The 12674-nt window shown below is 40.1% G+C and overlaps 2 protein-coding genes across 5 annotated transcripts in view; both read left to right on the top strand.

Annotated features, from left to right (window-relative positions):
• LOC109959567 (histone acetyltransferase KAT5) overlaps positions 1-6073 on the top strand; it is a 10965-nt gene extending 4892 nt beyond the window's left edge. For both annotated transcript variants that reach the window (XM_020599029.1, XM_020599028.1), the window contains 8 exons: positions 359-421; positions 709-957; positions 1055-1144; positions 1233-1373; positions 1469-1562; positions 1673-1832; positions 1938-2019; positions 3645-6073. In XM_020599029.1, the coding sequence (XP_020454685.1) occupies positions 359-421; positions 709-957; positions 1055-1144; positions 1233-1373; positions 1469-1562; positions 1673-1832; positions 1938-2019; positions 3645-3779 (1014 nt within the window). In that variant the 3' untranslated portion in view covers positions 3780-6073. The remainder of the gene's footprint in view (positions 1-358; positions 422-708; positions 958-1054; positions 1145-1232; positions 1374-1468; positions 1563-1672; positions 1833-1937; positions 2020-3644) is intronic.
• A 1117-nt stretch (positions 6074-7190) lies between these two features.
• Positions 7191-12674, top strand: part of sipa1 (signal-induced proliferation-associated 1) — a 33584-nt gene continuing 28100 nt past the window's right edge. The window contains exon 1 of one of the 3 annotated variants that reach the window (XM_020598852.1): positions 7191-7351. The gene's annotated coding sequence lies outside the window, so the exon portion shown is untranslated. Of the gene's footprint in view, positions 7352-8006; positions 8329-12674 lie in introns of those variants that run through there. The other 2 variants (XR_002274845.1, XM_020598851.1) reach the window with 2 other exon arrangements.

The following is a 12674-nucleotide window of genomic DNA, read 5'->3' as shown; positions in this document are numbered from 1 at the left end:
CAGTTGTTGTAGTTAGTGTAGAAAGCACCTTCAGCTGACCGCCCACTTTCTGATGACAGTGGCAAGTGTTTGTCATATAAATTAATCTGTACAATACAAATGAAGTAACTGATCTAATATTTGTTAGCTCTTTTGCTCGCCCTGCATTCATTTTCAAACAAAGCTGTGATTACCAGCGTTGCCGGCTGGCTGCTGGTGAACCCACCCTGGAATGTACTAAAACTACAAATGTTACGCTGAAGTTCAGTATTGCTCTCACTCTGCCCCCTTAACCAAACTGTTCAGTGCAAGTAAAAATAATTTCATTCCCCTCTTAAGTTTCCAAAAGCCCGTGTGTTTGTGTCTTCTTTTCTGCTAGATGATAAAGGTTTTGCAGTATAACAACCCACAAAGTGCCAGTGTCTTTCTGCCACCACCAGAGGTCTGTTTTATTTCCTATTTTTGCCCGTTCAATGTGTTCAACTGTCCAAATTCACCTGTGCCTTAGCGGGTCCAATAAAAGAGAGGTGCTGTTTACCTCAGACCCAAGTTTAGTCCTTTGATGCTCAAACACTGTGATTATACATGTTACATAAAGAAATCTAAATGTGTAAAAGTCTTAAAATACATATCCTTCATTTGATCAAGTAGATTTTTGTTAGAACACAATTTTAAACAGTTTGAAATTAACAGCAGTCTGTGTCTCATGTCTGCATTGTTTGCCACCAGGATTCCCAGGACAGTTCGGATGGCATCCCATCTGCACCGCGCATGACAGGCAGTCTGGTATCTGACCGCAGCCATGACGACATTGTCACCCGGATGAAAAACATAGAATGTATAGAGCTAGGCCGTCACAGACTGAAGCCCTGGTACTTCTCACCGTACCCACAGGAACTCACCATGCTGCCCATCCTCTACCTCTGTGAATTCTGTCTCAAGTACCTCAAAAGCCTCAAGTGTCTCCAGAGGCATTTGGTAAGCATCATCACTATGTCAGCTTTTTAAGCCCACCAGTATCTGGCTGCTTACACTGTGGATCATTGTTCTTTTCCTCTTCTATTATCTCTAATAGACAAAATGTAATCTGAGACATCCGCCAGGCAATGAGATCTACCGCAAAGGCACCATCTCATTCTTTGAGATTGATGGCAGGAAAAACAAGGTTAGTGACAGGGTATCTTTCTCTCTCCTCTGTATTTTTCACAGCACACTTTGTTTTTCACTGATCTTTTGCCTTTTATATTTTCCAGAATTATTCCCAGAACCTGTGTTTACTTGCTAAGTGTTTCCTGGACCACAAAACCTTGTATTATGACACAGACCCTTTCCTTTTCTATGTAATGACGGAGTATGACTCCAAAGGTTTCCACATTGTGGGCTACTTCTCTAAGGTACACACATTATGCAAAGAATTTTGAACCACTGATACAATGTGTACATCTAGTGTCCAGTCAAAATGCAAATAATTTTTATTTTCTTTGTGCAGGAAAAAGAGTCGACTGAAGATTATAACGTCGCCTGCATCCTGACTTTGCCTCCTTACCAGCGGAGGGGCTATGGCAAACTGCTCATTGAATTCAGTAGGTTTAGTATCACAATCTATGGCACAATGTCCAGTAAATACTTGGATGGAATTCTTTTACTATTTTCTCCTTTCACCTCACCTGTTCTAATCCCTCTACACTCTCAGGTTATGAGCTCTCCAAGGTAGAAGGCAAGACAGGCACTCCTGAGAAGCCACTTTCTGACCTCGGTCTTTTGTCCTATCGTTCTTATTGGTCCCAGACCATCTTGGAAATTCTCATGGACCTTAAACCCGACAATGGAGAAAGGCCGCAAATCACAATCAAGTATGTGATGGTTGGCATTTTGTCGCAGCCTTTCATTATCTCCTAAGAGTAATTTTCAGAACAGCGATTTAATCACTCGTTTTGTTTGAATTCTTGCACCTACAGTGAAATTAGTGAGATAACAAGTGTAAAGAAAGAAGACGTCATTTCAACACTTCAGTACCTCAACCTAATCAACTATTACAAGGTGAGAGTGTGTGTGTGTGTGTGTGTGTGTGTGTGTGTATAAACTAACTACCAGTCCTTCTCTGCCTCAAAACACAGATATTCTTCTGATCAGATATAAAATGCTGTCCTACTAACGTGAATGAAAATGGATAAACAACAGAAGCTGAAAACTGGGGACCACATGTATCATATATTCCAAAACCTCAGTTCTACATTTAATTTTAGTTTTAAATCCTATAATCAGAAGTTTAGGCATTAAAAAAGGTATTAAATACGATTTTGACAGGTCTTAAAAATTGATCATTCTTAAGCTGATAATTTTAATGTTGAGTTGGACAAAGGAGTACCGCCTGTGGTATGTTAAGCCCCCTTTCCACCACCTGGTACTGACTTGACTTAACTCTACTCACTTTTGGTACCAGGTGCTTTGTTTTTCAATGCAGATATAGTCCCTCCGCATTGTAGCTGGTTGTCACAGCGATACCCAAACTGCAGGGGAACTGCCCTGGCAGACTGGGCTCAATCCAGTGATAATTTTCATCCTAGGACTGTTGTTATGCCATTTTATTAAGTTTTTCAGGTAAGAAAATAACCCATCTAGTTTTCGAATATATGGTCAAGTCTATGCAAATCATACCAATTACAGATTTGCTTTGACGTTTTCAGAGGAGTGAAACTAACTGTTGCACTAATTAAAACTTAAAGCAGAATTTGAGATCTGAGATCCAACATCCAACAGTGAACCATAGTTCACTACTTGCCAGAAATGTAGAAATTTAAATCAGTTTGTTTTAGAATTTATTTATCATTGTCTGAGCAGGTTACAGGAGATATTGACAGCAGGTAAAGTCAGTCAGACCACTGTACAGTCTGTGCATCACTGTCACTCACTATAAGTGGTGGGTCAGTGGAAATGGTGCGATAATGTAGGCTGTTGGATGCTTCTTCGAGCCATGAATGTAAAAACATGTTTTAATTTGTGGTTGAAGTTGGTGTGTAAAAATTTTAACCCCTCCCAAACTGTTGCTTTTAACTTCTGTGGGGGGATTTGCTGCCTGGAAGTAGGTCTTAAATTGCATTCAAAGTGGGTCAAGACCAAAAACCAAAAGGGTCTTAAGTCTTGAATTTAATTTGAGGAAATCTGCTCAATCTTTATGTAAAGCTGCACCACAGTCATTCTCACTGAGTAGGCTCAAGACATATAATCCACAATGTGATATTGAAATGATAATCTCAGTTTCTCTTAACTCAGTGTTGACAAACTCAAGAGTTTTCACTAAACCGTCTTTTGGGAACTGGCTCCCATCCACAAGCAGTACTAGAAGGTCCTCTGCACCTTTAATAGTCGGTCTTTACACAGCTTTCCGGTCAAAAGGTCAGAAGGCCAAGAAAGGATGCAAAATCTTACATCTGAACCTATTTTAAGGTCCTGACTGTGAGAGAAATTATTTGGGAAATATTTGTCAGGTTACAGTGAAGAGCTACACAACCCGGCGAAGAGAACATGACTCAGAGGTTTTGGTTGATGGTAGTGTGACAACGAATACACTGCCATCACTGATTAAAATAAGTTATATTTAGTCCAAAAATGTTTGTAGTCTGCTGATAGGAATGTGACATGACTATGTTGTTATTTGAACACAGGGTCAGTACATCCTGACTCTTTCAGAGGACATTGTCGAGGGGCATGAAAGAGCAATGCAGAAGAGACACTTGCGCATAGATCCCAAGTGCCTTCACTTCACACCTAAGGACTGGAGCAAGAGGGGCAAGTGGTAGAGTTCCGGGCCGGTTCACTGAAAACCGCCAGAACGGACTTGATGCTTGACAGTGGATCAGATAAAGGATTTATCAGGCTCTCTCATCAAGAGCATTGAAACCCTTTTTGAGCCCAGGACTCCTCTTCAGATAACAACATATGCTTTTATTGTGAATATTCATTAAATATTGTGAATTTAAAAAGCTCTCAAAAGAGCAAAGGGCAAAGGAGTTGACAGTAACACCACCCATACAACACACCTTCTACTGTGGAAAAGATCCTGTTCATGACCAACGGTGCATTAAAACTGGCTTAAGTGGGAAGCAGGGAAAGATTTTTTTTAATTTTTTTTATTACACATTTATTATTGTTTTGCTTTGGCCATCTCGGACACAGCAGTGTCTTTTTGTGTCCATATTGTATCTGCTACACAAGGAAATTAAAATGCTGTCATCAGAATCATGTATGTATCCAAGAAAAGTTTCTTTGTAAAAGGCAGCCCACGTCGCATCCGGACAACATTCCAGAGAGTAGTCATCACTCTACTTTAAAGTGTGACTTTTGTACCAAGTGTGCAGGCTTCAGAATATCTCGGATGTCTCCTCCTGGCTACACAAGTTTCAATCATTTTGAAACCACTGATAAACAGACATTTTCACTTGCTTGAGGAAATACGATGTGTGTGTGTGTGTGTGTATATAGAGGAAAAAGCACAAATAATTAAATTTTTTATTTTTTTTGCAGTCCTGAAGTGACTGAATTTTAACTCTGTTAAAGACTTCAAGCCATTTTAGTGTCAGCTAAGAAAAAACTGAACATTGAAATGTGCAGTTTTAATGTTTGTTGAGATCCAACATGGTCAGTTCAGGTTTCTTTAACAGTGATGCTGTTTAACAGTGTTTTTCATTTCCCTATATTTTAAATAGTTGGAATTATTTATATTTGGGGGAATATTTCTACTTTTTTTTTTTTTGTTTGATAATCCACTGTCATGATCATCTGCACAGTGTCCAAACTGTTTTATCATGTTTCCTTTAACTGTATTCTAAACCTGATTGTTTAAAAAAATGCTTAGAAGCCATTTTGAACACTGTTAGAGGAATGTAAATTTTGTGGACAGTTTTTTTTTTTTTTCTTGATGTAAACTAACAGGTTGCACAATATTAAGAGGAAAAGACCTTCAAGTGATATCTTTGTTTTATGTTTACATGTCACAAAAGGATGTTGAATCTACCATTTAAATTATTTAGTACATCTTTACATGGAGAGTATGATTTGAATGTTTGATATAAAAAATGTGAATTGGTTTAAAACAAAACTTAAAAATCCTTAAAATTGTCTTTAATGTGTGACTTTTAACAGTGAGACTTTCCCCCTTCCAGTATATGTTATTACACCTGGGAACCAGGTTCAACAGGTAAGCCAGCCAACCCTTGTTTAAGCACTGCAGAGTCTGAGGGATGTCACCAACAGTGGTGTGGGGTTACCCTGAAAGTTACTTAACTCTCAGGTTAATACTGATACCAGACTTCTGCTGTGTTCTATCAGGTCAGTGCACGGAACACAAAACACATTTTGCCTGTGGAAGATGTGCTTATAGGCTAGTAACTGAACTCAGCTTCAACCTTTGCAGGTCATATAAACATTTTCAGCTTTACATAAAAGCAGTGAATTACAATTTAAACTGTGGCCAGTCAAGCACAGTATGTTTTAAGCTCTTATTTCACTGTGTGCAAGTTTTGTCCACCAGGAGGCAGTGCCCTCTTTTCTGCACTGCCAAAATGCGCAGGCAGAAAACAGACCTGTCTGGTAAGCTGCTAAATTAAATAGGAGGAAACTTGTTTTGGACATGAGTGCTACTCCTGCAGCTGTACAAATGTACACTCAATCTAACATAAAAAAATAATCTATGTACAAGAAGTAGCCTAAAGTCATTGCCACTTGAGTAAGATAATTGTTCTTTTTCCTAGACTAGTCCTTGACTGTAGTTGACACACACCTTTACAGCTGAACAGAACCAGGTAGACAGAGTTGATGGTTTGCACTGGCTTGCATTTCACTCTTAAAACACTTGTCTCAATGACCTGCTTAGTTGGTTAATCAGCACATTTTTTCAGTACCTATCTTAAAATTTGTGACATTTCAAAAAAACAATTCAAACATTTTTGGTTCCATCTTATCATATGTTATAATTTGTTGCTTTGATATGATATTATGACATCATTCTGAATAACTACTGGCTTTGAACAGGCTAAAACTAAATATGTCACTGTGGGCCCAATAAAGTTGTCATCCAGCCATTTTAGTATCATTGTAACCTTAATGTACATTGTGTTTAGGTTGTAGCCATTGCATGAGCAAATTGGCTTAAAACTGCTCATTAATACCCAGTGATGGGGAAGCTACTTGAAAACCTAGCTTTGAAAGCTACCAGCTACTTGACAGTGGAAGAGGCTGAACTATAGCAAAGCTACTCTTGTAGTAGTTAATTATAAAAAAAATGGTAAAAAAAAGGTCATATAACTACTTGAATCACTGTAAATATGAATGTAGTTGAACTACCAGAACGCTACTGCAAAATGTAAACTACTAGTGTAATTACATGTAGTTCACTGCTCCCCAACACGTAATACCTCTCACTGAGGACTGAAATGATCTGTTATAAATGATGAGTAGAAATTAGGAATAATAGCTAAAATGACTCAAGCAATCTGAATGTTTTACTTGTCTTGAGTACAGTATGTACAGCAATATGTCATAAGTAGGACAAGTCTTTAGAAAGAGGCGCTCCTCTGCAGAGCTGTCACCAGTGAAACACTTCCACATGGTGTCACTGTAGCGTTGGTTGTTGTGGGGCTTCTTCCTTCACCAATATGGTGAAGGTGTCAGACCATTACACATGTCCAGTAATGGAAAGTAGCTAAGTACATTTACTCAGTACTGTACTTGTGTACAGTACTGAGGTATCTGTGCTTTGCTTGTAAAATGTGCCATCCTGCCTAATGTGCACTTTTACCTTTGGTACTTTAAGTTTATTTTCCTGCTAATACTTTGGATTTTTATTTAGGTGACATGTTGAATGCAGGCCTTTTACTTGTAACATAGTGTTTTTACACTGTAATACTGCTACTTTTACTTCAGTAAACATTCTGAGTAGTTCTTCCACCACTGCGTATAACTTAATAGCTGGATATTTATTTGTATTGGATCATTTTTGTTTTCTGAATTGAGCAGCTCCTAAAAACCTCCTCTAGCACTGATGGACACACATGGAGGTATGCTTGTTTATAAGGAAACAGTTTACTATCAACTCCTGCCTCTGTTTTTATTTTCTTATCTTGTCAAGACACACACCACCAGCAACACCGGCTTCTCCTCCTTCCCACCCCCAACCCCTGACCAGAGCCGCTGACCTGGTAACGCACACAGACACACACACACACAGCCATATGGTGCAGCCAGGACGAGACTCCACTCAGTCATTAGGGGGATGGTGCCGGACGCCTGGCTCTGCTGCGGTGGAGGTTAAGCAACATGGCTGGCCGCCTCCTCCTCTCCTGCACACCATTAAATGGTTTATCCAAATTCACAGGTATGTGCTTTTAAGGACATTGCAGTGGCTGATGGGGAACAGAAAGGTGGGCTGTGTTGTTGCAGTACTCCTGTACTCTTATTGTTCCTAAGCAGGTTGATTTATGGTCTTGATCCACACTCACATCAGTATGTTTGAGAAGTACACAGAGATCTTTACAAACAAACACATAGTCACGCACAAACACAAGCACGTGGCAATTTTCAGCTTTGCTTCTGAGTCTGCTTTTGAGACTTTATCTCTGTTAAGCAGAAATGTAGGCTTTGCACAGGAAATTCTGACTAAGTGCAGTAAGTGTGTTTACTATTGCCAGTTCCTCCTCCTATCAGTACATTAGTTTAAAAAAATTGAGACATTATGAGAGGTGACCATCTCAGTACAACTTTGCACCAGCATTTGATCACCGCATTTCTGTGTCATATGTCATATGGTCGTCATGAGCATTTAATTCAGCACATTTTAATTCACACTTTTGCCAGTGATCTATTTTGAATTTCAGTTTAAGACATATGCGCTTGGCCTCTGCTGTCTGTTTGCTGCCTCAACCTCTTTCTGACAAGGAGATGAGGAGGGGGGAGGAGGCTTGGTAAAGCTGTGTGTGTGTGTGAGAGAGAGAGAGAGAGGAGGAGAAAGAGGGGGTTGGCTTTCGTGTGAGTGAATGGAATAGAATCATCGCAAGAGAGAGAAAGAGGGAGGAGGACAGCACAAATCAACCTGCCTCTTGACTTTAACAACATAAAATAGAGGAGCCAGTAGACACAGAGATTGGGAAGTATCTCCGTGTTGCGCTGCTTTATTTTATTTTTGGAGAGAGGAAGAGAAGAGCAGACAGGAGGAACTGAAGGCGGAGGAGGAGAAAGAGCCTCACTGTGGTGAGAGATAGCAGAAAAATGCTGTCATGGGGAGAGAAGGGGAGGTTGTCAGCAGAGAGGAACAGGATGGAACGAGGCAGGGTCGAGCAGAGCTGAAATGTGGAGGTAAGCCTTTTCTTTCTTAACTGAGATTATGGAGAATTCAGGTTCCAGCTTCCCTGTGCCCTTTTTGTGATGATAATGAATTCAGATGACTGGATCTGCACATCATGTATGCCACATACCTCTGTATGGGCATGCATATACACACATAATCCAACCAGAGACAATGTATTAGAGCAACAGAGAAGGTGAAATAATGGATTTGCATGATCATATCATCAGCCAACTTGCCCTCCTTCTGCCTCTGTTCATTGTGTTCTTGTCAGCTCTTCAAATAATGCATTTTACTGTGTACCTTTTCCACGCGACATTGTAGGTTAAAATCCAGCTCGCAACCTTTGTCGCATTTCATCCCCGGCCTCCCCTCTTCCTCCTCCTCCTCCTCCTCCTCATCTCCCAAACCCCCCACCCGCCAAAAAAATCGTCTTTCCTTTTCTCCATTGTGCACCCTAAAATGAGGCAGGATTGTCTTAAAAACAGTGTTATGACAATGCCAAGAAGCCACTGCAAAACCCTTGCTGTAGAGCGCTTGTGGCTGCAGGACTCGGAGATGAGGGCAAGGTGGAGGGAGGAGGGGAGGCAAGGGAGTGAGGGAAGGATGAAGGGACACCGGGAGAATGAGAGAGAGACAGCAAATGAGAGAGAAAGATGATGCAGGAACACAAAAGAGGAGCAGGATTTTATTCCTGGTACATGTTTTCAAAGACAAAAATAAATAAATCAACCACTGGCAGGGGATTGTAACACTGCTGCATGTGATGTGCACAGACAATGATGGAATGGAGAACCACAAGCAGAACTGGGGTGTTGTTTTCAAGGTGGCAGAGAAAATGAGGGATGCGGGAGTCGGGCTCCCCTCCCCTCCTCACTCACCCTCCTCACCACCTCCTGCACTTTCTAATTTAGGATGGGACTGTGCGTTGTTACAGTGCACGGTTCCTCGTGCACTGTGTTCACTGTGGTTGACATTTGAATTTTCAACGATAAAATGCAGTGTGATCTGACATGATGGACAGGAAGGATGTGTGATGACTGAGTGTGAGGTGCTGCCATTCTCCCTGTGTTCCTGGTTAGATTGGCAGGAGGATGTACCTCCATCAGGATCAACTTTGGATGCAGACTTGTTAGGTGTGTGTACATGTCTTTCTCTGTTTGTGTGGACAATTTTGAGTTCAGTATCACTGCTGTGAGGACATTTAGCTGGTCCTTACAGCTTTAAAAGGCTGTAGGGGGATTTGGTTTTAGGGTTAATGTGAGCATTAGGTTAGGGTGATGGGACGTTTTGGCATTTTGTTGTGATGGTTAAAGTTAAGGTAAGGGGCTAGAGAGTGCATTATGTCAGTGAGTGTCCACACAACTGTAGAAAGACTGCTGTGTGTGAAAATCCACCTTGTATTACTGTACCTGCAGTTATTCTTTATGGTAAATGATATGTCTGCATGACATAACGGTGCTAACAGCATGCAGTCGATTCACCCTCAACTCAGCTGTTGTCGACTTTTGTTCCGCTGCTATCTGCTGCACATCCATTTGAAATAGTAAAATCTTCGCTTTATGGCCATAAAAACAACTAAATAAAACCTAAAATTCAAAGTACATGTGTATTATTTGTTGAAGCAGGTGCACAGGAACAACATACAATGACTAAAACGTCATGGTTCATAATTAATTCATTCATTGTTCTCTGTCCTGAAGATGTTTTTCAAGTCAAACTGATGAAAATTGACTCTGTTAGTAGTTTAGTTAATTAGAAGTAGATGGTTTTCATTATTTTCAACAATCAAATCACCTCAAACAATTAGGCGTATAACAAATAATTGTCTGCCTGCTTTCACAAAGTAGTTCCAGCTTCGTATGTGAACAATGATGAGAGGTGTTTGGAATCAGGCTGCATCCAATCTTTATTTTTATTGTTGAGTGTAATACTGGAAACTAGTGAACAATTTCACAAAGTCCAAGATGACAAGTTTTGTCCAACCAGTAGGTCAACGATTTCGACTTTATTGTCACAGAAAGCAAAAACAATTAACAGATGTGAGAAGCTCGAACCAGACACTAGTCATTTCAGCTTCAGTCTGGATACCGTCACATCCAGGATGTGATTCTTGAGTTTGTTTGGGTCTGGACAAACATGACTCCTAATTTAATATGTGTCTATAATCAGAATCTGCTTTATTGGCCAGGTGTGTCGGACACACGGGGAATTTGACTCTGGTACATCGGCTCTCAATGTGTATGTACTGTACATATCCCCATGCAAGGGGGAAGTAAACAGTAAACCAGCATCAGGCTGTGTAATGTAACCAAATAAGATGTATTAACATCAACAAACAGCCCAAACAATGCAAAATAAGCAGTATAAACAGGCAGTAAATAATGCAGACAAACAAAGGAATGTTCATTGAAATGAGATAAATAGGGATAAAACAGAGTGCTTAAAACTAGAGACCTGTACGAGTCTGTATAATCTGTATAATGTATATTTACAGGTATTGCATTGAGGGTTATTGTCCATTCATACTGTTGTTGGTTAAGTGTTCATCAGGGTGACAGCAAGGGGGAAGAAACTGTCCCTGTGTCTGGTTGTCTTAGTGCACAGTGACCTGTAACACCGTCCAGAGGGGAGGAGTTCAAACAGATTGTGTCCAGGGTGTGAGGGGTCTGCAGTGATCCTCTCTGCCCTCCTTTTGACCCGTGAGGTGTACAGGTCCTCCGTGGAGGGCAGGCTTGCACCAATGATCAGTACCACATGAAGCTTCTGAATGAATGTCCTGGAACTCTTCTGTCATTCTTCAGCTCAGCCATAGTCAAACCGGGGGTAACAAAGAAATATCAGGCATAAGATTCTGTTTTAGTGCAATTATTCAAAGTTGATTTGTGGGACTTGGACTATTCCAGGTTTAGTGAGGGGGCTACTTTATTTCTTGCACTTAACAAGAGCTGGGATAGTTTGACTTTGTACATGTGTGTGTCGTGTTGTGCATTCAGGTTTAGTGGTCGGTCATTATCATCCAACAGAGAGCTAATGTCATTAAAATAATCCTGAATACTCCCTTGGTCACTGTTTCTGCCGACCTCTGACATCAGCAATCATCACTGTGAAACCGCATCATGAAAAGATTCAAACCATTGCATAGTCGAGGGCTGATACTATCATCATTGGCCCACTGTAGATGCAGGTGGAGAAGTGATTAACCTCTGTGTGCTTTATGCTGAATAATGATGATGACCGTTTGTTAGCAGCATCACGAGGCTGAGTCACTGTCAGAGCCAGGAGATTGAGGAGGGGATATGCAAACCATTAACCCATATTTTTAACATGTCATTTCGACTTGGGCAGTTCCCCAATAATATGAAAATAGCAAAGGTTATCCCTCTGTATAAATCTGGTGATAAGCACAACTTCACAAATTATAGACCGGTTTCTCTGTTGTCACAATTTTCAAAAATTCTGGAAAAACTCTTTAATAACAGATTAGATACATTTATTGACAAACATAAAATCCTCTCTGATTGCCAATACGGTTTCAGGTCGAACTGATCGACATCCTTGGCCATTACCGACCTGATGAAGGACATTACAAGTGCTATGGATGAGAAGAAATACACGATGGGGATATTTATTGACCTAAAAAAAGCATTTGACACAATCAATCATGAATTATTAATGGACAAGTTAGAAAAATATGGGATCAGAGGAATGGTTCTGAAATGGATTAGAAGTTATTTGACACAGAGGCATCAATTTGTGAAGTTGGGTGAATACCAATCGAGTGAGCTGGATATTAGTATGTGGAGTGCCTCAGGGTTCTGTTTTGGGACCTAAATTATTTATATTATACATTAATGATATATGCAAGGTTTCTGATTTAGTGAAAGTGGTTTTGTTTGCTGATGACACTACCATATGGGCATCGGGTGAAAACCTACAGCAACTTTTTGGACGGGTTTCACAGGAACTTGAGAAGATAAAGAAATGGTATGATAGTAATATACTATCTCTGAATATGGATAAAACTAAATTTATGGTATTTAGGAATCGTAGACTAGATAATGAACTTCAATTGAAAATTGGGGGAGCCAATATAGAACGAGTATATGAAATTAAATTTCTAGGTGTCATAGTTGATGACAAATTCTCCTGGAAATCTCATATCAGATATGTTCAGCACAAAATAGCAAAAAATAAATCGATATTGGCAAGGGTTAGATATATTTTGGATGGGAAAGCACTACGCATTTTGTATTCTTCATTGATTTTACCATACTTAGAGTATGGCGTTGAAAACTGGGGAAATACATACAAAAGCTCACTTCAACCATTGTACATATTACAAAAAAGAGCGATA

This window comes from Monopterus albus, unplaced genomic scaffold (genome assembly GCF_001952655.1).
Source record: "Monopterus albus unplaced genomic scaffold, M_albus_1.0 scaffold39.1, whole genome shotgun sequence".
NCBI classification, from domain to species: Eukaryota; Metazoa; Chordata; class Actinopteri; order Synbranchiformes; family Synbranchidae; genus Monopterus; species Monopterus albus.
The sequence above is the reverse complement of the archived record's forward strand: the minus strand, read 5'-3'. Positions and strand labels throughout refer to the sequence as shown.